Below are 26253 nucleotides of genomic sequence, written 5' to 3' on the forward strand. Positions count from 1 at the left end.
TCAATGGAATTGGTTCACTTTTCTCATTAAATGCTCCTTGGTATTAAGGTTAGGCCTCATGATGATAATGTAGCATTTGGGAAAGAAAATGCAGCCCACCAAGCCAGCACTGGAGGCCAAGATGGAGAAGATCTGCACGGCCACCATGTATTTCCCCTTCGTGCTCAGGTAGGTGGGCACGAAGGACACCCAGACACTGCAAAACACCAGCATGCTGAAGGTGATCAGCTTGGCTTCATTGAAGGCCCCGGGCAGCTTCCTGGCCAGAAAAGCCACCATGAAAGAGACAGCAGCCAGGAGGCCCATATATCCCAGGGCACCATAAAACATGGCGAGAGACCCTTCGTTGCATTGCAATGTGATCTGGCCTGGCTGAGAGTGCATGTCAGAGTCTGGGAAGGGAGGGGAGATTCCCAGCCAGAGGGCACAGAGGACAATTTGGACAGCAGAACAAGAAATGACAATGGAGTTGGCCAGACTCTTCCCCAGCCATTTCCTCATCCTGTTCCCAGGCTTGGTGGCCATGAAGGCCACCACCACAGTGATTGTTTTGGCCAGCACAGAAGAGACCGCAACCGAGAAGATGATGCTGAAGGCAGTTTGTCGGAGGAGGCAGGTCACCTTCCTTGGCTGGCCGATGAATAAAAAGCAGGACAGAAAGGAAAGCAGGAGGGAAACAAGGAGAATGTAAGTGAGATCTCTGTTGTTGGCTTTGACTACAGGGGTGTCCAGGAATTTAATGAAGAGTCCTAAAACAGAACTAGTGATTAGGGACAAGAAGAGAGGGAAAACAGCTAGGCTGATCCCCAAAGGTTCTTCATAGGAGAGGAAGGTTATGGCCTTTGGGACACATCGAGTTTGGTCCTTGTTTGGATGCTGGTTGTCTGGGCATTTGTCACAATTCTCTGCATCTGGAAAGACAGAAGGAATACTTGCTTTACATCCTATAACATAATTCTCTTAGTGGGTTTTGACGACTCACACGGATAGGTGGAGCATGCGCAATGTGGGTGCCTGAAGGAAGGACTGCCCGCCTTCCTTCCCTTCCTCGCTTTGATAGGCTGGAGCAAAGAAGGGGGCAGCCTCTCAAACGGCTTGCCCCAATTCAAATAGCCAGGCTGCAGGAGAGGCTTCCCTTTCTCTCGCAGCCAGGATTGGCGGAGGGAGGGGGGGGGACAATTACGCCCACCTGCAAGCCAGCAGCCGGCTGTAGGAAAGGCGGCTGCTTCCCAGCCAGGATCGGGGGGGGGGGGCGGGACAAACCCGTCCACCTGTCAAGCAGGGAGCCGGCTGCAGGACAGGTGGCTGCTTCCCTTCTCCTCGTAGCTGGGATTGGCCCGGGGGGGGGGGGCGCAGACAGGACAAGCCCGCCCACCTGCAAGCCGGCTGCAGGAGAGGCAGCCGCTTCCCTTCACCTCTCTGCTGGAATCGTGCCCTGCTCAGGGTGGCTGCCCGGTGAAGGAGCCTCGAACCTCCCCCCTCGCACTTCCTGGGCAGAGGACCCTCGAACCGCTGGCCCCCTGCGACTCCCACCCACAGCGCCGCGATCGGGGTGGCTGCTGGGTGGAGGAGCCTTGAACCGCTGGCCCCTGTGCACCTCCCACCCGCAGTGCTCCGATCAGGGTGGCTCAGCCTCGAACCGCTCCCCCCCCCTGCGCCTCCCGCCCGCAGCTCCTGAGTTCGGGGTCACTGCCAGGCTTAGGAGCCTGGAGCCACACCCCTCATGCTCTCTGCCGGCAGCGCCCCAATCGCTGTCCTCCTCTCCCCCCCAAGCCATGATTCTGGAGGGGGTGGTGGGGCACAGAGGTGGACAAGCCTGGCGTGTCTGCTTCCCTCCCCCAAAGCTGCGATTGTGTGTGTGTGTGGGGGGGGGGGGAGATTCTGGAGAGGCTGGGGCAGGGGGAGAGGAGGGGCCTCAGCAGCTTCTGATTGAGTCCACCCTCTGAAAGGGCTATTTTTCTCCAGAATTGATTTCTATGGCCTGGAGATCAGCTGTAATTCTGGGAGATTTCCAGCTACCACCTGGACACTGGCAACCCTAGGGGCATGTGGCAGTGGGCATGCCTTGCTCTCCTGCACTCCCCACATAGCCAGGATCATGAAGGGCGGGGAGGCTTGCCTGCCTCCCCCCCACCCCCGCAAAGCCTAGAGTCTCCCAAGTGGTGGCTGGAGATCTCCCAGAATTACAACTCATCTCCAGGTGACAGAGCCAGTTCCTCTGGAGAAAATGGCTGCCTTGGAAGATAGACTCAATGGGCATTATTTCCACCTGAGGTCCCTCCCCTCTCAAAGCCCACCCTCTCCAGGCTCCACCCCCCCATCTCCAGAAATGTCCCAGTCTGGAGCTGGCAACCCTACAAGTCCCAGTGGGGAGGTGAGGGAGCCACGCAGGGGCAAAGGGGGGCACAGCACTGGGCATACCTCGCTCACCTCCCTCCAAGCTATAATGGGGGTGAGGGCAGGGGGTCCGGAGGTGGGCAAGCCACCCTGCCCTCCTTCCCCTGCCCCAGATCCGGGTGCTGGGGAGGGGGCAATGGCCAGCCAGACCCCCCTGCCCTTTCTAGAGCCCGTTGTATTTTTTGCTACAATGGGCTTTGTTTCTAGTCTACAATAAATGGTGTTCTATTATTCACTAAATATATATTTTATCATACAATGCAATACTCTAAGAAACATTGTATGTCTGAATACCATTTGCTCTGGGCTCTCTGGCTACCCAGTGTGAGATAGTGAGGAACTCTACTGACCTTTGGTCTAAATCAGAACAGCTCTTTTTATGCTCTGGTGGAAGAGGTCTGGATCCAAGACCATGCTGAGGGAATTGGAGGCTGGGAACCAAGTTCCTTCTTATCAACAAACATGACAACAGAACCTCCTCTACTTTCTAAAAACTGGGGAAGAGACTTTCCTCCTTACCGAAAGTCCTTCTTGAAGGACTATAATATTTTTAACTAGCAACAAAGCCCATTATGGGAAAAAATATAATGGGCTCTAGAAAGGGAAGAGTGGGCATGCATGCATTTGCTTCTCCTCTGTCACTGATTCCAGCTGGTGAAAGAAGGGGGTGGGTATTGTCATCTTCTTCATGTCTAATCTACCTGATCTGGGCCATGTGAAAGGGTGGTGAGCATTGCTACCTGCTCCATGCCTGAAACATGCCAGGTAAAGGGGGGGGGCATTGCCTCCTGTTCTGCACCTGACTACAACTGGGTGAAGGGGGGCCGCTTGCTCTGAGCTTGATCCCAGCTGGGTGAAGGGGGGTGGGCATTGCCTCCAGCTCCATGCATGATTTTGACAGGTGAAGGTGGGTGGAGGCTTTACTACCTGCTCTGCTCCTGATTCCAGCTAGGTGAAAGGGGTGCAGCCATTGCTGTCTGCTCCGCTCCTGATTTGTGCCCATGTCTACTTATTATCCCCCCTCCAGAAAAGTCATCAAGGTATTATTTTGGGGAACAAATACATCAGCTCGCCCCAGGGAGTACTTTGCCCTAAGCCTGGGCTCCCTAGCCACCAGTAAATGTGTGGGTCCCCCAAATCTGTTTGGGTTTTTCCTTCTCTGTGTGACACTGGTCGTTTTGCTACTGACTCTGTGGACCTCTATCTTTGCGACTCTCCCCCCAAACTGCTTTCTGACTCATTCCTCTCTAACTTTCTTAGTTAGCCTTGTATGTGTGCTGTGTGGTTTTCTGTATGTTTGCCTTTTTATTTATCTTTTAATAAACAAAATCTTTTCTGGTTGAATATTGCCAAGTTATTTTGGAGAGATATCTTAAGGGAATAATCCCCGTAGATATAGCTGGAGAATCCCAGTTACCCCCTCTCGCTTTTCTCCTTTAAGGTAATTCCCCCAACTAATTAGGAGACTGCCTATTTACTTCCATGTTTGTTTCAGGCCAGCAAGGGGATGTTGTTGCTTGTTATGGAGCCTACATGTGTATAGCCTATTTGGGTAACACCACCTTGGGCCTAGCAGAGGTTCACATTTTACTAAAACGCAAGGTGGAAGAGCAAAGGGTAGAAAAGATGGGTCACATCTTGCCTTTTGGCTCCCCCCCCCACTATAAAATTTCTTCAGCATCACCCACCTTCCTGTGTGGAGATTGTCCCTTCTGGGCATGGATCACAGTCATAGCAGCAAAATGGCTTCCCTTCCTGAGCCTTCTTGGCATATCCAGGCTGGCAGCTCTCAGTACATCTGGAACGGGGCAGCGGCTAACCAGAAAGGCAAAGAAAAGCAGTTGAGAAACCACAGATTAAGATTTTGCAACAGTGCCATGTTCAGAAAAGCCTGAACAGGACTGCCAGTCCTGCCTTGTTTTGAGGTCCATGATTTGGATACAGAACTGCAAGAGTAGGAGACTGATTTCCACTGCTTCTTGATGACACGAAAGTCGATAAAGAAAGGATGAGAGGCTAGAAGTCATAAATGAGAGGAATGGATAGTTCTGGAGGGGATGAGGAGGCTAATGAAGGATTTATTGCCTTAGGACGTGCATCTGTGATTGACAGACATCTGTGAGGTCGCAGATGCCAGGCATCTCAGGTAAGTATGAAAACATAAAGTCTGTGGGCCTAGAAGGGTGTCGCTCTGCTAAGGATTACACTGCAAGGACTTGGGCAGGCATCTCATTTTCCCTTCTCCCACTATTTCCCCTTTCTTTTCCCTGAAAGCCCCCATAGGACTCCATAAAGTGCTGAGTGAGAGGTGCCTCAAGAGATCTAGTCCTAATCCTTGAATGTGGATCTTGATTGCGCAGCTAGTACTGCCTATATAAATACGGGGGCAGCTGCATTCAATTATGTAGACAACTCTTGTGGTGCTACACGTGGAAAAATGCCTCAGAGTGATTTCCCTATGGGTGGAACTGATCCTGGTCGGTCCGGTAACTTATGTTGCAAATTGTAATTAGTGTACATATGTTTGTATGACTGAGCTAGGATGTTCTAGCTCCAATACATTTCGTTCTGTTTGCTAATTTGTGTATTCATATGTTTATTGCCCGAACTCAGGGGCGATTTAAATTAGCGTTTACTGCTGTATGTTTTATTTGTCAATTGTTATTTTTGTGTTAATTTGTATTATGGGGACTTTGTCTTTTTTTGCTATCTATACCCGTAATTGCCTCTTTATTATTGGGATAAGAAGTGGAGAAGGTGGCAATGCCTGTTCCCTTCAACCTACTAGAATAAGGCACTGAGCAGGTGGCAATGCCCACCACATCTTCACCCTGTAGGAATCAGGTGCCAAGGAGGCACCCCCTTCAACCTGCCAGAATCAGGAGCAGAGAAGGTGGCAATGCTCAAACCCCCTTCACCGAGCTAGGATCAGGCTTGGAGCAGGCAGCAATGCCTGGCCCCCTTATACATAGCAAAGCCCACTGCCTGCCTTCACCTGTCGGGATCAGACGAGGAGCAGGAAGTAATGCCTGCTCCTCCCTTCACCCAGCAGGGAATAGGTGGCAATGCCCACTCTCCTTCACACAGCTAGGATCAGGCTTGGAGCAGACAGCAATGCCTGCCCCCTTCACCCAGCCATAATCAGGCGTACAGCAGAAGGCAATGCCCATTTTCCCTTCACCTGGCTGGGATCAGGAGTGGAGCAGGTGGCAATGCCTGCCCCCCTTTACCCAACCGGTATCACGCATGCAGCAGGTAGCAAAGCCCATCACCCCTTCATGTTGCTGAGATCAGGTGTGGAGCAGGTGGCAATGTCCACCCCCTTCCTTCACTGGCCAGGATCAGTGAAGGAGGAGGAAGGAATGCCTGCCTGCCCGCTCTCCCCTTTCTAGAGCCCGTTATATTTTCCCCCCACAACGGGCTTTGTTTCTAGTAAATATAATATTTATGGATTTTCTAATAAAGTGCAAAACACTGTCCGGGGAGTTGAAGAGAGGTGCTGATTTTTAGGCTGTGGACAAGTAGGCACTGGCAAGCAGGGTTTCTCAAAAGCAGGAACAATCTCTTTGTGCAGGGAGCTTCTCCAAGAAGAGAGTGTCTTTGAATAGGCTGGAGGGTCCATGCCTGGGTGCCTGCACTTCAAGGGAGCCGACAGGTTTAACAGTGAAATGCCCATAGCTGGGGTGTGAGCAGGGGCGGCGGGCCTATTGAGGCCAGGTAGGCGGTGGCCACAGGCGTGGGGTGCCGGAGGGAGCACTGGAGGAGGCTCGGCGGGCAGGAGTGCGCGCCACAAAGCACCAGCCTCCTATCCCTCCCACCCCGCGCTGCTGCCGCCGCCAGCATCTGCGGCGGCACAGGCAACTGAGCGGGAGAGCTCGGAGGCCGACCGCCACAGCAATCAGGCCAGCGGCGGTGCATGCACTCCCCTGATAACGTCACGCGTGACGTCATCACGCAGGCCAGTGCGCGCACGCGCGCGCGCGCGCACGCGCGCGCGCGCGCGCGCTCGTGCATGCGTGCGTGGGGGCGCCCGGCCGGCCAGCCATGAGCGAGGTAAACCCTTGCTCCGCCCCTGGGTGTGAGGTTGGGTGGAAAAGGAGCCTTCGGAGAAATGGTACAGGTAGCTGAACTGCTCCTTCTCCTAACGTGAAAAGGGCAGCAGCGACAGAGCTCATCAGAAAAAGCCGAAATGTTGACACCGCCACAGACTGTGGGGAATTTGGGGGCTCATGCTATTGCAAACCATTCTGGCTATGCACATCATTCGGTGTGAAACAAAAGCATAAGAGAAAAAGGATGAAAGACAGCTAAAAGGAAAATGTTTTCACAAACAAAAAGGCGGATTGGGGTGAGCCATGCAAAAAGTTATCCAAAAAGTGGATTGCAGGCATGGATAATTGTTGGGGTAAAAGGAAAAAGAGAGGACCCTTTGAAAAAGTGGGTTGTCCTTACCTGGAGGCGGGGCAAGCCTTCAGAACCAAGTGAGGTGGCTTGGCTAGTAGCCCCCTGCTCGTGAGAACTTTGGATCTAGCTAGCTAGCGATGGAATTCATCACTGGGCTATTCATTCCTGTGGAACTGCATGGTAGCCTGTCCAAAGGAGGCTACTGATGGGTCCCAGTTAGTGATGTCAGTTGCCTTTCTGGGCAGCTGCTTACAATAAACTGGAATTGCTGGTGTGGAGGTGTCCCCCGGGTTGTAATAAAAAGTCTCCTTCTCTCTGGAAGCCTTGTGGGTTCTCTTGGCTTTGTAGGTAGATGAGCATTTTAGAGATGGACTCCAGCCGTGAAATTTAAATAGATTATTGTACATTGCCGAGCTGAGGGCATTGGCAGAATAACTCATCATTCTGAAAATTGTGTTGTCTCCTGGAGTCTTTTTTACTTTGTAGTATCAATAAAGGACGGGGATTGCAGAATCTGGGGTAGTTGGTTGAGCAGAAAGGGTGGAGAAGAGGGAAATGCCCGTTACCAAAAGGGGCAAGGTCGGCATACTTACCCATCTTTGTGGCTGTGACCTTGAGGCAAATGAGCATCTGCAAGGAAATCATTATGCCTATTCTAGGAAAAGTGCTTACTGAACGGAATTTGAGGAGAGATATAAAAAACAACTCGGCTGTCTTCTGAAATAAAACAAAAATGGGGTGTGGCATTTCCATCTCCTCCCTTGTTTCAGAAGGCAGGAGAGGTGCAGGCAAGGGGGTGATCCCTGGTATGGTTAAATGGGCCATAAAAATGTCCACCAGATCCATTAGCAGTGGGGCAGGTGCGTGGCTTAAAGACCCCTGCTGGGCTACAATGGAGGATACCTGGAGTGGTTGATCTGGCACCACCTGGGCTGGAGGAGCTACTTCAGCTGGAGTATCTGGAGTCTCCAGGTCTGGCAGCCACTGCTTCCACTCTTTAAATTGGGAGCAGTGAAAGTATTTTAGCCACAACACCCCCTTCTTAGGGAGCTGGACCTAATAAATAGCAAGACTTACTCTCCTAGTGATGCTGACCAGACTGAGCCATTTGGCTTTAAGGATGTGTTCCTTTTCAGAGAATGTCCTGTACATTACTAACTGACCTTTTCCCCATTGGCAGGAGTTCCTGACCCATCCTAGCCTTTTATCAACAGATTGCTTGGCTGCACCTAGCTGGAGGGCAACTCTCTTGCAAATCAAGGAAACCTCACCTATACTGGCATAGTAATCCCAGGAACCTAGGGCAGGTGCTCAGGAGTCAGTCATGGCAAAGTTGCAGAGAGAAGTCAGAGTCCAGTCCAAAAGTCAGGGTTTCCAGAAAGCAGATATGCCAAGTCCAGTCCACAGTCTGGGGTTCCAACAAAGCCACTCAGGTCCAGTTCAGAGATCAAGGCTCCAGAAGTCAGGTACCAGCGAGGCCAGTGGAGCAGTCATCAAGCATAGTTGTTGCATCCACAAACTGTTGCTTCTCCAGGCTGACCTTATAGCTCAGCCTTGATGAGCTAAACAACCAGCCAATTACTTGGCAGTCATCCTGAAACTACTCATCTATTTCCGCAGTCGACAGCTGATGCCAGCTCATGAGTCTAGCACTCCTCCTCCTTTCCTGCCCCTCTCTGACAGCATCTCTGACAGCATCGGTGCTGCAAGGGTGTGGGGGAGCTGGGTGGGGCCTCTGCCTTGTTGCCTACTTCAGAGCTACCCTGCGTTGGTCCTGCCTCAGCTGTTGACTGTGATACCTTGTCAGTTGGTAGCCTGATTGTTCTTCTCCTGGCTCTGGGTCAGCTGCAACTGGTTGATTAATTACTGGCTGAGAGCTAATTGCAGGTAGCTCTTTGTCTGGAGACTCCTAGTCGTTGCTGGGCTCAGACTGACTCATGACATCAAACTACCTGAACAGAACAAACTGTATGTGAAGGAAATTAATAATAGTAAATAGCCAATCAGATATATGAAACTACTAAATTATAATGTATACATTAAATACAATGAAAATGGAAAGTCGCAAAAACCAATCAAAGACTTGACCAGAAACCTCCTCAGGGGAGGGCACACATCTCACCAATGAATTATCCTGAGAATTATCAGTCAAAGAGCAAAATCAACAAACAGAAGCTAGAACGAATGAAACAACAGGCAACATTGCTGGCCCTGGTTGTTGGGCGGTACAGACACGTCTTTGGGACATTTGCTTCCTGCAATGCTCCTCACACCTGTTGAAGAAACTGGAAGACCTATTTGTGTTGACTTACATCGACTGAGATTTTCTCTTATTGTGCTGTTTATTCCTGGACTTGCTTCTGCTGGATTAGACTCCACTTTTGACTTCTTGGCTTTTTGGTACAGCTTTATTTGTATGAATATATGCTTTGGACACGTCTTTGATTGGTTTTTGTGACTTTCCATTTTCATTGTATTTGAATACATTATAATTTAGTAGTTCCATATATCTGATTGGCTATTTAGTATCATTAATATCCTTCACATACAGTTTGTTCTGTTCAGGTAGTTTTGTGTTAGGTGCATTGTTCTGATTCATGACACCAGCAACAAGAGAGCGGACCCACTCATCATTAATTGCGATGGCTTCAAGGGCTGAGGGAAGGGCTGTTTCCCCTTATAGATCAGCTTTAATGAGCTAAACAACCAGCCAATAATTTGGCAGTCATCCTGAAACTACTCAGCTATTTCAGTAGTCAACAGCTGATGCTGGCTCATGAGTGTAGCTCTCCTCCTCCGCTCCTACTCCTCTATGCGTCTCTGACAGCATCCGGTCTGTAAGGGTGTGGGGGAGATGGGAGGGCTGGGAGTGGCCTTTGACTTGTTGTCTGCTTCAGAGCTCCCCACTGTGCCTCAGCTGTTGACTGTGATTCCTGATTTCTTGTTGTTCTCCTCCTGGCTCTGGGTCAGCTTCAACTGGTTGATGAATTACTGATTGAGAGCTAGCTGCAGGTAGTTCTTCATCTGAAAACTCCTCATTGTTGCTACGCTCAGACTGACTGACGTCGGTGATGAGAGTGCAGACCCAGTCATCACTAACTGCAATGGCTTCAAGGTCTGAGGGAAGGCTACCATAAGCCAGAAAGCCTCAGGAAGCAGCATTTTGATGCCACGGAGGGCCATTGAGGATGATGGGTAGTTTGTCATCCCTGTCCTTCCCAGAGGAACGGACCATTTTGCACCGAGCCTCTTTAAGGGTGCCGTTTGTGCATTCAATGTGGCCAGATGACTTATGATGGCTATAACTGCCGAAGCATTGCCGAATATTGAGGACTCGCCAAGTTCCTCAGTGATTTCAGTAATAAAATAGGGGCCCATATTTGCTTCACCTACTTCAAACATTTTTTAAAAAGGAGATGGGCTGTTATGGCAGCTGTGTTGTTTCAGCAACAAAAAGCTTCAACCCATTTACTGAAGGGATCAAAGGACCATGAGGCAGTACTTATGGTCACGAGAAGTGGGAGGAAAGGGATCTATAAAATCTACCTGAATGCATAAAAAGGGACCGTTGATGCACTGATGCTGGAGGGGTGCTCTAGCACCGGTCTGGTTGCCCCATTATTACAAGAGATTTGGGGCCTTTGGGGCGTGGCTGTCTTATGCAGACACACTAATGTGAGCCTTATGTGATTTTATCAAATGATCTTTGTTTGCTCTGAAAGCATGATACTAACACACAATAATTGTTCCATTTTGTTTCACTTGTTCTATGATTTATTCTGGGCATAAAGGCACGGATTAGTAAGTTATTCTTCTCAAGGCTGAAAAGTGTAGGTTAACCAGAACAGTGACAAAAATGCATGTTTGGAGAGTTACCCAAGAACTTAAAACCAGCCTCCCAGGCCTACTATGTCCTAAACAATAGTTTAAAGTTAAAATCTGCAATTCCGCTATCACTTGTTATTACTCCAATCACATTCTGTGTTGTTTAAGTTTGTAAATTGAAGGAGTAAGAATCAGGAGTTGATTTGTTTCCTATTTGTAAAGAGAGATGTTGCATAAAATAAATTAATCCATCCATTTTTGTTTTCACATGTAGCATCCAGCTAATTATTAAATCTTAACAAATGATAAATAGAATAAAAGGAAAACAACAGATTTCTTCACCTGGTTTAAACTCTTGGGGAACAGAAAGGCATCCTGGCTGATGGTGAACTTGAGGTCTGGGGTTGCCTGTCTCTCTACACTCCCCACTTTCACTCCAACAACAGACTTATTGGGGAATCTCATCCATGTCATGAGATCAAAATCCACTGCGACATCCCCATTTTCATCCCAATATGCTTCACCCATGGAAGTGTTGAAAAGATGGCTGTTCCTTAGGGAAGTTTGGAGCTGGAATGGAAGTGAAAAGTCAGGCACTTAGAAAGCAGGAGACCAGTACGTACCTCAACCCTGGTTATTTGGATCTCTAATCTTTGAAATATGTATTTATTTATTTAAAACACTTAAAAGCCATATTTTCCACCATAATAGGGTCCCCGAGGTGGCAAAAGATGATCAGAGTGCATTGATAGGTTGATGTGACCTGTGCCAAATCTCCTGGATTCACATTAGTACTGAATGTTTTGCCGATCCATCGATCCATCCATCGATCCATTCATTGATCCATGGATGCACCCACCAACCCATCCATCTTTCTCTCTCTGAGTTTCTCTACATGAGACATCTTACATGAGAATGTAATTTTAGCTGGGAAGCTTAGTTTAATTCAGTTTCTCTCTCTACAGAGCCAGTGAAAACCACTCCTCAGAGGGTTTGTTAATTTCCTTTTCACCTCCTGGAATGGTAGGTGAAATTGACAGAGCCTTTGGAGAAGAGAAGAGGAAATTAACAAACCCTCTGACCAGCAATCTTTGCCAGCTCTGTAGGAAGGGGAAATTGACTACAATTTCTGGCTAGCATTGCACTCTCTCTCTCTCTCATTTATTGTCCTCCTTTCTCATTGAGACACAAGGTGGATTACACAGAGTAAGTCAATATGATCAGCAGCTGGGACATTCAATGAGTACCATAGGGCATGCAAATACAAAATGTGCAGAAATTTAAAAACAGAGATCCGACATAGACCTGAAACAATGCTGAAAGAAAGCATAAGCAAATAAGTGGGATATGTTAATAAACACAGAAACTATCCAGAAGGAGCATACTTAAAGCAAGGGACAGTACTCAGTAATATAGCTTAAAGTTCCTCCCCATTTACCAAAGCATCACTCTGAGCCATTTCCTACAGTATAGCACAACCTGAGTAAAAAGTCCTTCCTAAATAATTCAGCATTGTGTAGTTTGTGGTAAGCAGAGAGCTTTCCTGATTTCATAAGATGAGGGTCACCACAGAGAATGGCCAGCTGTTGATTTAGGATATTTACAGGTTGGAATCTGCAAAGGGCCTTGGTCAGAGGAGTGATGCTGCGATGGTGCAGCACAGGAAGAGAGGTTGTCCTACAGATACACGGGCCAAAGTCATGAAGGGTTTTGTAGGTGATAGCTAAAACTTTCCATTGAGCCTGATAGCTGATGGGTAGCCAACCGAGTGACTGCAGAATGGAATATGCATACTCTGCCTAGCTCCTAAAAATAACCGAGCTGCAGTTATCTGCAACTCCTGGAATCTCCCAATTGACTTTGAGGGAAGACCTCTGTAGAGAGCATTACAGTAGTCTAGATTTTTATGTTGCATGAATTCAGAAGGACAGATTGGACATTCTGAGGTAAGGGGCCATCTTCTAGGCTAGTCTGAGTCGGGAGGAGGCCTTTCTGCAGCGACATGTACTTGCTTCTCTGGTAGCTGTGCTGGACCTAGTATAACCCCGTGGCTTTTAATGAAGCGTGCATGGGTCAACTGAACTTCATTGGGAGTGGTCAGCAAAATGTCCTTCAAGCTCTTCACTTCCCAACCAGCATCACTTCTCTCTTGTCTGAGTTCTGTTTCATTTTGTTTGCTTTCAGCCGTTTGACCACAACTGTCAGGCAGCAATTCAGGACCTCGACTGCATCATGAGGGCATTTGGACAGCAAGATATAGAACGGAGGCTGATCTGCATATTGATGAGTTCTTCTAAAGGGTTTGCAGGAGCCCCGCGGCACAATGTGGTAAGCAGCAGTACAGAAGTCCAAGCTCTGCTCATGACCTGAGTTCGATCCTGGTGGAGGCCGGGTTCAAGTGGCCGGCAAAAGGTTGACTCAGAGCGGAATTACAATTGACAAAAGGCACAGGTTGGACACTTGTCAGCTTTCCTCAAGTTTTGATGGGAAATGTAGGCATCCTGGTCTCGCAGCTTCGCTCTCTGACTGCTGTCCAATGGACTTTTCAACTGTCACTTGTCCAACATTCCGCCAAGCTGCCTACATTTCCCATCAAAACTGGAGGGAAGCTGACAAGTGTCCAACCTGTGCCTTTTGCCACTTGTAGTTCCGCTCTCAGCCTTTGATCCTTCTGAGGTCAGTAAAATGAGCATCTAGCTTCCTGGGGGTAAAGTGTAGATGTCTGGGGAAGGCAATGGCAAACAACCCCATAACAAAAAGTCTGCTAAGAAAATGTCATGATGTGACATCCCCCCATGAGTCAATAATGACTTGGTGCTTGCACAGGGGACTACCTTTACCTTTACCTTTTAAAGGCTTTGCCTAGAGGTTGAATAGCATGGAGGACAAGATTGTGCCTTGTAGAAACCTTGCAGAGAGTTCTCACTCTGAAGTTAGGTAGTCCCGAATAGCAACCAAGTGAGGTTGTTCCCTGAGGAATGATTTAAATCTGCCCAAGGCACATCTCTTGATACCTGCTTCTGCCTCCAAATGCCTCAACAGATAGAGCCATTGAGAACGACATAGATCCGCATACAAGTTTCTCTTTTTGTTAATAGTGCATTGGATTCAGACTGAAAATAGAGCTCCCATTAAGGCTGCCTTGCCTGTGCCTGCAACCATAAAGAAATTTAAGGGGATAGGTTGGGGCAGGTCACATCTGACACAGAAGGGACACCACCTGCCCGAAACAGACCATGTAGCTCAAAACTTCCAGGTCAGAGGCCATCCCCCCTTTTTCTCCTGCCATGACATCGGCAGCCATGGAAATGTGAGCGCAGGAGTGGGGGATCTCCTGTTGAACACAGGCACTTAGTAATCCCAGCTGTCAAAGCCTACCTAGATGTCTCAAACTAGCCCATTTCGCCACGGGGACCTGTGGTTATATTGTGCCCACTTGTAGTCCCTTGTGGTAGTGCATATGTAAGTGAACAAGAGGACCAGATTTGGGTTGGGACTGCAACACAGAAGAAGGGGGAATTTCTGGCTTCTCCCCTGTGCTGTTTTTCTAGCTGAAGCAACTTGGGTCAAGGTGGGCAACTCGATCCTTTGGGTGCCAGTACATGCACCGAATGCTTGTGTGTCCTGGCTCCACACAGAGAAAATAATGTTCCCACCGGAGGTCCTCAGGCTGTCTCAACCACTCAAAACTGCACGGGGAGAAGACCAGATTTCCCCCTTTTCCCATGCCAGAGTTCTAATTGGAATTGGACCCTGCTCTGCATTTACTGCCGAATTTCCACCAGGAACTCTCAGCTACCATACAGCTGCAATCCCCCACGGCATATTCCTGCAGTTTGTAACATCAAGTTATGTTCTAACACATTCAAAACACCTGATGAATATTGAAAATCTGCATACCTCAAAAACAGTTTTTGTGGGTAGAATGGTATGGTATAGCCCAATCTCATCATAGCTTGGAAGCTAAACAGGTTCGAATACTTCCATGGGAGCCCACCGAGGAAGACTATAGTATGCATGGGAAGCTAAGGGCAAATCACCTCTGCTCATCTCTTGCCTTGAACGTCCCAAGAAAGGGGTATTCTTGAGTTGGCTGTGACTTGAAACTAGACATGGGCATGAACAGCATTACGAACGGAAAAAAACAACTAACAGGCTGCTCGGCTGCTCGCGAACGGGCCGTTCGTGAGGCGCCATTCCAGCCGAACAGGGGGTCATCGCAAGCCTTGTTCATTGCGCTTGGCTGCCGTTCGGCAAGCTAGACACTCAGGCGTCTTTAATCATTTGCCTCAGCAACGGAGTGGGGGACTGCCTGAACTCTGTCTGCACTCCCTCTGTCACCCTGGACACCCCAATCAAAGCCCAACTTAGCTTGATGGGCAGGTCTCCCTTCCAAGCGTGGAGCTGCAAAATTGGTTACAATTGGTAATGTGGGAGCAGACACCAGGGGGGAGGGAGGAAGGAGGAAGTGTTCTGTGGCCATGGGAACTCCAATCTCATCCCAGCAAACCCTGTTAGGCACTTCTGACTGCCAACCACAGACCTCCTGCATTTCTCCATGAGACCTCTGCTTATAAAAGGGCACTGCGCTTCCAGTTCTGGCTTTCACTTTCACCAAGCAGTGGAGTGGGACAGAGCTGTTGATAGCCTTTTTGGAGAGAGAGAGGGAGAGTGCATTGGAACTGGGTTTTTTTTCTGTGTGTGGTGGGTGGGATATGGAGCTATCCCCTCTGGCTCCAGGGCTGCTGCCAGGCCCTGGGGCCAAGCTCAGTGGGCATCTCGGCTGAGGGCTCACCCTGACTATTATTATTATTAGTATCAGTGCCTGATCTGGTGGTCAGGCTTGTGGGTGTGCTGGGCTAGGGCTCTAGCCTCAGTCTCCGGTTCCAGGGCTGCTGCCAGGCCCTGGGGCCAAGCTCAGAGGGCACCTCGGCTGAGGGCTCACATTACTATCAGTGCCTGATTTGATCAGGCTTCTGGGAGTGCTGGGCTAGGGCTCTAGCCCCAGCCCTCTGGTTCCAGGGCTGCTGCCAGGCCCTGGGGCCAAGCTCAGTGGACACCTTTGCTGAGGGCTCACCCTGACTATTACTATTATTGGTATCAATGCCTGATCTGGTCAGGCTTCTGGGTGTGCTGGGCTAGGGCTCTAGCCCCAGCCTTCTGGTTCCAGGGCTGCTGCCAGGCTCTGAGGCCAAGCTCTGTGGGCACCTCGACTGAGGGTTCACACTGATTATGATTAGTATCAATATCAGTGCCTGATCTGGTGGTCAGGCTTGTGGGTGTGCTGGGATAGGTCTCTAGCCTCAACCTCCAGTTCCAGGGCTGCTGCCAGGCCCTGGGGCCAAGCTCAGTGGGCATTTTGGCTGGGGTCTCTATTAATAGTACCTGAACTTGTCAGGTATCTGGGAGTGCTGGGCTAGGGCTCTAGCCCCTCCGTCTGGTTCCCGGGCTGCTGCCAGGCCCTGGGGCCAAGCTCAGTGGGCACCTTGGCTGAGGGCTCACAGTGTTCTCTCCTTTTCTGTTCTCCTTAATTCTAGTTTGGTGGCACAATGAGTCTTCCTGTTGTGGTGGCTGCCACGGTCATGGAGTGAAGTGCAAAGGCAGTCCTCCTGGTTTACTTGTGGAAAGCAATACTGGGTGTGGCTTGGGGGCAGCAGAGAGTACTCCTGCTCCCCCAGATTCACCTGTGGGGGCTGTGGAGGAGGCCAAAGAGGTCTTTCCGCTGGGGGGAGACCATCTCTCTCAACATTTTGAGGAGGGGGTGGGTGATGGATCCCTGCAGGAATGGCTTGTGTTTTATGAAACATCCCTCCTGTCCCCATCCCAAACTCTCAGAGGTGTCCCCACCTGCAGTCCACCACTCACTCCGTCGTCTGTGACCAGCTCCGCAGCGCAGCCTGTAACCATTTGTCCTCCTTTCCCTGGGACAGTTAGTGGTCCACGTTTCAATGCCTCCATATGGAGGCACTTTCAGGCCCTTCCTAATGACCCCCGTGTGGTGCTGTGCCATGCCTGTGATGTCCTCATGCACAGGGGCAAAAACCTGAAGCACCTGTCGTCGATGGCCCTGACTTGGCACCTGAAGATGCACTACCCGAGCCTGTGGTCTCCGTCCTCGCCCAGCAAAACATCCGTTGGGGGGAGAAAGGGAGTGACCAGCTCTTCTGAGTGGGGATCAGTGGGAAGGTCACTGGAATCCACCCCAAGCAAGAATCCTTGCCCTGAGAGTGACGCTGGTGTGAGTGGAGCACCCAGGCAGGCCGCGCTCATGGAGGTTGTCCCCTCAGGTTCTGGGACAGCGCTGCTTAGAACGGCAAGCTTGAAGGCTCAGGAGGCTGACCTTCACGTCTTGGCAGAGGCAATTGACCTACATGGCTCACCCATATCCATCGTGGAGTGAGTGGGCTTCCGCAGGCTACAAAAGCATCTTGACCCGTGATTCTCCATGCCGTTGCTGCGCACCCTCGCCCGTCGAGTCCTGGGGGTATCTCAAATGAGCGCTGGCACATTTGGGTCAGGTTTAGTCAGGCCCACTCCCACTGCTAACAGGCTTCTGAGGCCTTGCTAGGCCTTCCAGGCCCAGCCAGATCATCATGACACCTCCTTTCTGTGAAGGCAGGAAAGTGGGTGTTGCTGGCAGCAGCCTCCTTTGGGCCCTTGCGCAATAGCTCAGGAGCTGTTGCACATGTAGTTGAGCCACACGGTGGCCCTATCCGTTGCAAATGCTGTGCCCTCTGAGCAGGAGGGAATGGGTCCCTCAACTCATGTCCTTTCCGCAAAGGCAGGAAAGTGGCCGACGTCAGCTGCTGCTGCTGCCCAGTTTCTTTCTCTCCCTCTCTGGAACCACTCTGACCCATCTAAGCAACCTCTCCTGTCTGGTCCATCCCCTCCTTTCCGCGAAGGCAGGATGGTGGTTGGTGTTTGGCGGTGCCGCCCAAACTGCATTGAGTAGTGCTCGTACTGCCTGCACAGGTGAGGTGTCTCAGAGTGGTGTGGAACTGCTCTGGCCCCCCTCTTTTCTTGGGGCTGCTGCTCCCTCTTTCTACCTCTCCCTCTGTGGAACCACTCTGACCCTTACGAACAACCTCTCCTGTCCTGTCCATCCTTTCCAAGAAGGCAGGATGGCAGGTCATGTCAGCTGCTGCTTCACGAGGGACTATCATGTTACTGCTGCCTCCTTGGTCACGAGGGACAGCTTGGCTGCGATTACACAGCCGATTGTATGGTATAGAGATACAGCATGGTTGCACAGCATGGTGGCTCCCCTGTCAACGGGACTGACTGGACCCCTTTGAGCCAGGTGGGAATGTGTCCCGCGACTCCCATCCTTTCTGCAAAGGCAGGAAGGTGGGCAATGGCAGCTGCTTCTGCTGCCCTATTCCTTCCTCTTCCTCTCTGGGACCACTCTGACCCCTCCCAACTACCTCTCGCTTGGGAGCTTTCCAGTTACCGGTCCATACCTCCCCCTCCTATGTACTGCCATGAGTCCATTCCCAACCACTTGTACCACCCTGTCCCCTCCTTTCCATGATGGCAGGGAGGTGGTTGATGCCAGCATCTGCTGACAGATTGGGGTCTTCCAGGCCCTGTCACAGAATATTCTAGGTGCGGCTCATCGCCGCGCCTGGAACCCTTTGTTCCCCCTTTCCCACCCTGACCACTTCGTGTTCCCGCAGTCCTCACCCACCTTGCTGCGTAAGCAGATATCTCTCTGCCTCCGACCTGGAGGCCTGGTGGGAGGGCATATGGGGGGTGCTGCTGGTGAGCGGCCAGACCCCCCACCCCCTGAGGGGAGGCAGCCCACCACCACCTCCCCAAGCCTGCCAGGCCCAGCAACCACAGTCATCAACCACCTTGCTGCAGAAGCGGATACTTTGTCTGCCTCCAACCTGGGGGCCTGGTGGGCGAGCACATGGGGGTGCCGCCGGTGAGTGGCCAGACCCCCACCCCTGAAAGTGGAGGCGTCCCACCTTCAGAGCCACCCCACGGGGCCAAAGTGAACTGAGGAGGGTGGCTCCGTTTGTGTTGAATGGGAGTTTCCTGGGGGCATCAAATTTGGGAATGTATAACTCCGAAATTCATATGCAATCTTGACCAAACTTGGGTGATGGCTGGAGAAGAGCCTGCTGCACATTTCCTGTGAATAAGGGCTCTCTAAGTGCTAAGGGGGTCCACTCTGGCGCCGACGAACTCCGGACATCAAACACGTTAGTTAACAGGACGTGTTTGTTTCCGTTCGTCTGTTTGTGTTCGTCGTCAGGAATGAACAAGGAACAGCCTGTTCAGGTTTTTTTTTCCTGTTCGTGCCCATGTCTACTTGAAACCACATTTTTATTCATTAAGCTAGTTCTGAAGGGAAAGGAATACCTGCCATGGATGTATCCTCTGGAGGTCCATCTTGCCCCTCGATAATGAGTGCTTGGATCCTGATGAGTATGTGGCATGTAAGGCATAAGCTATAGCCAGGATAGTATTGAAAGAGCTGTGTATGTCTAGAGACAGGAAAGTTTCCATCATATCCTGGGAAAGGGGCTCCAGAATTTCTCTCTCTCTGCATCTTACTTGGCCTTTCACAGACAACAGAGGCTTTGAATGGAAACAATAAAATAATTTTTTGCCAGCCTTAATGCTATCAAGGACCATTCTAATGTCTGTATTTATCCTTTTGTTTCTCTGCATGGAGAAAGAAAAAAATCTATGCATTGGATTAATAGATGAAACTATATAATACATGTAGATGAAGAGGTCCCACAAAGCTGCCGTGATCCAGACTTTCCCCACGGGGGGCTTGATCCATTGTTCAGCTGCTCTATGCATATATTGTGGTATAATTGAAAAAAATGTTGGCTCCCCAAAATAAACAAATACATGGACTTTTCTCCACAAGCGAAAGGCAGCAGATGACAGAAATTTATTTGCTAGAACTGCTTCAACAGTTGTTAGTTCAAAGCGCAGTGAGAAAGCAATGCAAACCCCACCCTTTCTGGCCAAAGTGGGGAAGGTTTTTATGAATTGTTCTCCATTATCATTATCTGGTGCAACAAGACCAATCCACGACCATTGGAAATGCTGGAGAAGTTTAACAATTGCCAAGTACTGTTGTTCCTGTTTTGTAAACTTCTGGTAGAGAAAAGGAAACTCAGCTGGATCATGAAGAACGTGGGAAATGAGCCCATGACTGACCTTGGAAGGAAAGGAAGAGATTGGAGTAAAATCCCAGTCCTTGTTATGGAAGGAAAGCCAAATAATGCAAGGAGGATTTGGTGTGTTATTGGGGGAGTGGAATAATAATCCTACTATAGAATTGAGTAAGGTTGTTTCAGACAACTCACTTTATACCCTGGTGCACCACCAGAGGGTGCTGCCACAGAGGGAAGCCCAGACAAGGCACCATGTCCCTCCAGAAAACGTGCCGTGGCAGGAAGGCCAAGCCAGGATTGGGAGGGGAACAGGTGGCAATACCAGCTCTCTGCTTTCACTCTGCTGGTATTAGGAGGGGAACAGGTGGCACTACTTACTCTCCATCTTAACCCAGCTGGTATTAAGAGCAGAGCAGGTGGCAATGCCTGTCCAATGCCTTCACCCAGCTGGTATTAGGAGCAGAGCAGGTGGCAATGCCCGCCCCCTGTCTTCACCCAGCTAGTATTAGGAGCTGAACTGGTGGCAATACCTACCCCCACCTTAACCCAGCTAACATTAGGAGCAGAGCAGGTGGCAATGCTCACCCCTGCCTTAACCTACCTGGTATTAAGAATGGAGCAGGAGGCAATGCCCATCTATTGCCTTATCCCAGCTGTAATTAAGAACGAAGCAGGTAGTAATGCCTGCCCCCATCTTCACCCAGCTGGCATTAGGAGCAGAGCAGGTGGCAATGTTCATTCCCCTTCAGCCAGTTGGGATCAGAAGCGGAGCAGGAGGCAATGCCCGCCCCTGCCTTACCCAGCTGGAATTAGGAGCGGGGCAATGTCCCCTTCAGCCATCTGGGACCAGGAGCAGAGCAGGTGGCAATGTCCACCCTCCCACCTTCAACCAGCTAGTATTAGGAACAGAGCAGGTGGAAATGCCCACCTACCACCTTAACCCAGCTGGTATTAGGATCAGAGCAGGTATCAATGCCCACCCCCACTCAGCCAGCTGGGATCAGGAGCGGAGCGGGACTGGTGGCAATGTCCACCCCCCTTCAGCCATCTGGAATCAGAGGCGGAGAAGGTGGCAATGCCCACCCTCTGCTTTCACTCAGGTGGTATTAGGAGCGGAGCAAGTGGTAATGGCCACCCACCGCCTTAACACAGCTAGTATTAGGAGCAGAGCAGGCAGCAACAGCAGCCCCTCTTCAGCCTTCTGGGATCAGGAATAGAGAAGGTTGCAATGTGTGCTCCCCACCTTACTCAACTGGTATTAGAAGCAGAGCAAGTGGCAATGCCCACCCCGGCAATTCCCACCACCCACCTTAACCCAGCTGATAATCAGAGAGGACCAGATAAGAATGCCCACCCCCATCTTAACCCAGCTGGTTTTAGGAGTGGATTAGGTGGCAATGCCCCCCCACCATAATGCAGCATGTATTAGGAGCTGGAGATGCCAATGCCCGCCCCTCTTCACCTGGCTGGGATCAGGCGCCAAGCAGGCAGCAATGCCCATCCCCCTTCAACCTGCCACAATCAGGAGCAGTAGCAAACAACAAGGCAGATTCCGGTTCAGACAAGCAAAAGAATTGGAAACCCACCTGGGAAACTAGCAAGTATTTCTATATATTGTAATAGTATGTGATCAAACCAAAATGATCATGAATATATCAAACATTCATACAGAAAGTATATTCATACAGTCTTAATGATTTTTAAACATAATACATTCAAAAGTCTACAAATCTGAAAGTTTCTACACAGACTCAATGTCTCATGAAAGTCTTTTCAATAACAAACAAACACTCCAGGTATGTACTGTGCGGTAAGTATATGTCTATTTATGACAGTATTTAAATTCTTCTCATGTTCCTTTATCTGTTCTCTTTCAGGTGCCTCATAAGATGTTGCACAAATGATCCAACATGAAACAGCCCTAGCTGCAACCCGCTAGACGGCAGACCTCGTCATCCTGACTTCCTCAGGGGCTGTGGGATCACCTGAATCAATGTGAGTACTTCATACCACCCAGAGAATGACACAGAAGCTGAAGCCTGCGACAGGAGCAGAGCAAGTGGCAATACCCACATCCCCTTCACCCATCTGTTATTAGGAGCAGAGTAGGTGGCAATGCCCACCCCTCGCCTTAACACAGCTGGCAGTAGTAGCGGAGCAGGTGGCAATGCCCACACTCCACCATAACCCAGATGGTATTAGTAGTAGAGGATGTGGAAATGCCCGCCCCCTTCACCCAGATGGGATAAGGAGCAGAGCAGATGGCGATGCCTGCCTCCTATACATTGCTGGGATCAGGAGCAGAGCAGGTGGCAGTGCTTGCCCCGACCATCACCCAGTTGGGATCTGGAGTGGAGCAAGTGGCAATGCCCGCCCCATGTTTTCACCTGGCTAGGATCAGGCGCAGAGCAGGAGGCAATACCCTTCTTCCTTTCCCATCCAGGATAAGGAGCAGAGCAGGTGGTAATGCCCACCCCCTTCAATCTACTGGAATAAGTCACTGAGCTTGTGGTCATGCCCACCACCGCCTTAAGCCAGCTGGTATTAGGAGTGGAGCAGGTGGCAATGCTCACCCCCCTGCATTAACAAAGCTGGTATTAGGAGCGGAGCAGGTTGCAATATCCACTCCCCGCCTTAACACAGTTGGTATTAGGGGTGGAGCAGATGGCAGTGCCCACTGCCTGCCTTAACACAGCTGGTATTAGGAGTGGAGCAGATGGCAATGCCCACTCCCACTTCTGCCAACTGGGATCAGGAGCAGAGTAGGTGGCAATGCCTGCCCCCTGCCATAACCAGTGGGGGTTATGAGTGGAGCAGGTGGCAATGCCCACCCCCCACCTTCACCTGGCTAGCATCAGGTGTAGACCAGGAGGTAATGCCCTTCTTCTCTTCACCCAGCCGAGATAAGGAGCAGAGCAGGTGGCAATACTCATTCCCTTCAACCTACCAGAATAACGCACTGAGCAGGCAGCCATACCTGCCCCCCTTCACCCATCTGTAATTGGGCGTAGAGCAGAAGGCAATGCCTGTTTCCCCTTCACCCATCTGCGATCAGGAGCAGAGCAGGTGGCAATGCCCCCCCTTTACCTGCCCTGTATCAGGTGTGGAGCAGGCAGCAAAGTTCACCACTCCTTCACATGGCCGAGATCAGGCAGGGAGCAGTAACCATGCCCATTTCCCCTTCACCCAGCTTGAATCTGGAGGGACTGTAATGTGTATATGAAATTTATGTAATTTTATTGCTGGATTGAGTGTGATTAAATAAATAAAATTAAAGTCTTGTTGTTAGGTTACACTTGGGACACCCAGACATCCAACACAGACCAAGACAGATGAATTCAGCAGCTTCAATGTCTGGGGGGAACACTATTAAAAATCAAAAATGCCCAGTACACATTCAGGCACACTCAGGGCCAAGCTACAAGTGTCACCAAGATAGATGTCAAGGCAAATATTGAAGAAGGGAAAAAGGCAATGTGGCAAAATACTTCAGAAAAAGACAACAAACCCAGGGCAAAACAAACTACTGAAGGAGAAAGCTAAGAAAGGAACCATATATTATAAAAAATTACACTGTACCTTGATACAAGAAAATTTGCAAATGAGCTCATTCTCCCTCTGTCTCTCACTCTCTCTCTCTTTCTCTTAGTCTGAGGATTTTTTACAAACAGGCACCCAACTCTTATCTGATTCAAAATTCCACTGTGTATGCTTCAGGATTTAACAGTCTCACCCATAGGTGTAAAGTTAGTTTCTCTCCCTCCCTCTAAGGATCATGGTTTTATGCCCTTATTAGGAAAACGCAGCAGAGAGAGGAGACTGGTCAAGTCAGAGAGAGATAAAAGTTGCTCATACAAACCCCCCCCAAAATAATATTTTCCCCATTACAAGCTATTTAGATACAGAATTGTTTTGTTGTCATATTAATTAGTGTAAGAATGAATTACTCCATAATTGTAACTGTATTTGTGTTATGTGCTGTCATGTCACCTCCAACCTATGGTGACTTTTTGAATGAAAGACCTCCAAAGCATCCTATCATTAACAGACCTGCTCAGATCTTGCAAACTGGAGGACGTGGCTCTTTTATTGAGTCAAGCCATCTTGTTTTAGGTTCTCTTCTTTACCTACTCCCTTCCACTTTTCCTAGCATTATTGACTTTTCCAGAGAGTCTTGTCTTCTCTTGATGTGACCAAAGTATGATAGACTCAAATGCGCAAGTCTACTCTATAGTCCTTTCAGACTGAAGGTACTATCCTGCAAATGGATAAGATTGACAGGTTCCTGTAGAGACACATGCTCTGTTGTGGCCCCCACCTGGTGGAATGGCTTGTCTAAGGAGGTCAGGAAGGCCCCCTACTTTTTCTATTCTATTATTAAGAGCTGGTGTGGAGTAGTGGTTAAAGTATTGGACTAGAATCTGGAGGAGCCAGGTTCAAATCCCCACTTTGCCACAAAAGCTTGCAGAGTGATCTTGAGCCAGTCACATCCTCACAGCCTAAGCTACCTCAAAGGGTTGTTGTGAGGATAAAGTGGAAGAGAGGAGAATGATGTAAGATTTTCTGTGTCTCCGTTGGAGAAAAGGCTGGGTAAAAATGGATATATAATTAACTTAAAAGATGTGTTGGGAAAGACGGAAAGTGCCAAACTGCTGCCTAGTAGAGAATTAAGACAGACCTTGATAGACCTTTGCTTTGAGAGTAAAAGTCATCTTCCTGTATCAGCATGTTCCTGCCTGGTTCAGCCTTTGCCCACTGGGGGAATATATGGGACCTGTCCTTAAAGATCAACCAACCAAGTCCCCTGTCCTCCTCCTGCCTCCCTCCATTCATCCCTCCAATCCTATTCATCTGTTTCCATCAGGGCCGTAATATGCACAAAATTACATCTACCTTAAAAAGGTAGAAGACTTTGGGGTCAGGTGACATGAACTATGCTACCAGAGCTGTGCCAAATTGTTGGAAGTGAAGGACTTAGCATTGTCTCTTAGCCACAGAGAGCCAAAGAGTTTGATAGGCCAGGAATTGTGTATCCTTCCTTCATGAGGGATCACCCAATTATTGCTCTGAATGGGGTGACCGGCTTTCATTTTTTATTCTCCAGTGATGAATGGATTTTCTATTCTTTCGAAAACCTATCAGATCTGATGGACAACGGGTCACAAAGAGACAAAGGAACATTTCTACAAAGAAGAGGAAGCAAAATCTCTCTCCCCTCTGTGAAAGACTACAGTCCGCTTCCAGAGTCATAATTTCATGCCTTGAATCATTACAGCAGAAGCCCAGAATTTAGAGATTGCGAAAGCACTAGAACGTTGCAGAAACTTTACTGAGAGACAAGTTAGAAGTGACGAATTGCACTTGAATGGCAAGTGAACAGACTCACATGTTTTCCTCCCTGTTCATTTGCACTCCACTCAATCACATAGCTCTCCATCCCGTGTCTGCGCTTGAACTGGTTCTATGTGATCAAGCGGAGAGCTTGCCGATGAAAGGGTCGTAGGTTTTTCCCAAATAAAACCAAGATACACCCCCCCCAACACCCACTTCATACCAGTGGGATTTTGTAGACGCCCAGTAGACTGGAGATCTGAATGGGGATTCAGGACTCAGACCCTTCAAGAACTGCCAACAGGTTCTTCGGACCTCCACAGTGGTAGTTTGGAATATTCTCCTTCCCCAGGAAGAGCAGGTCCAACATGCCATCGTAAGTCAGCCTTGCATCGAAATAGTTGTCGTAGATGTCGTAGCCCAGAGAGATGTTGGGCAAGATCCTGGGATTCCGATTGATCTCCTGAATGGCAATCAGGAAGGACATGATAGCTGTGTATTTCGTGTGTGATTGTCTACCAAAAAGAAAAACACTTTTTCATTTTCTATTCATTGTAAGCATCACATCAGAAGCCTGCTTCTTGCCCTGGAAATAAAAATGCCTGGGTTTTATCCCTTAAAACCGTACTTGTTGCATATCCTTGTCTGTGCTAAGAGGAAGAGCTTTGTACAAAGTGAACAACTCTCTGGTATTTGCCAAGCATTCAATGAGAGATGCTCCCTCCAGTGCTGGAAAGGGGAGTGCCACACTTTGCAATACCTAACTCAAATCCAATCAATGTTTCAAAGGACCGTGAAAAAGCATAAACATTCACCAGAGAGAGCCTTGATGCTCTTGGACTGTCTTCTTCAAAATTACATTGTGATTTTGTGGTTTCCCCATTGCTGGTGTGGCTGCAAATAAAGAACAGCAGCAACTAGACTTCCCCATGGCATGTTTCCCCACAGTTTCCTGGCTCCACTCCCCAAGAAGCATCATTTCCCTCCTGCTCCAGTCAAACAGGTCCTTTGTGATTTAAAAAAATGGCTGTAAGATATTGTTTTATCGAAATGCTTAAAACCTAAGGTATTATCATCTAAAATAGTTCAAAGGAACCTCAGCAGGCTGAAGAAAATTAAATTACTGTTTGGTCTTTCTCCTCACACAGCTGCAGAA

The 26253-nt window shown here is 49.4% G+C and overlaps 1 protein-coding gene across 1 annotated transcript; it reads right to left on the minus strand.

The window, feature by feature from the left end:
- Positions 1 to 25584, minus strand: LOC129327891 (vomeronasal type-2 receptor 26-like). Its single transcript, XM_054976638.1, has 2 exons — positions 25413 to 25584; positions 1 to 911 (listed from the first exon to the last, which is right to left on the minus strand). Exons 1-2 carry the CDS (start codon positions 25582 to 25584, stop codon positions 1 to 3), a joined length of 1083 nt encoding a protein of 360 aa, XP_054832613.1.
- Between the last annotated feature and the right edge of the window lie 669 nt (positions 25585 to 26253).

The sequence above is a fragment of the Eublepharis macularius genome, chromosome 4 (genome assembly GCF_028583425.1).
Source record: "Eublepharis macularius isolate TG4126 chromosome 4, MPM_Emac_v1.0, whole genome shotgun sequence".
Taxonomy (NCBI): domain Eukaryota; kingdom Metazoa; phylum Chordata; class Lepidosauria; order Squamata; family Eublepharidae; genus Eublepharis; species Eublepharis macularius.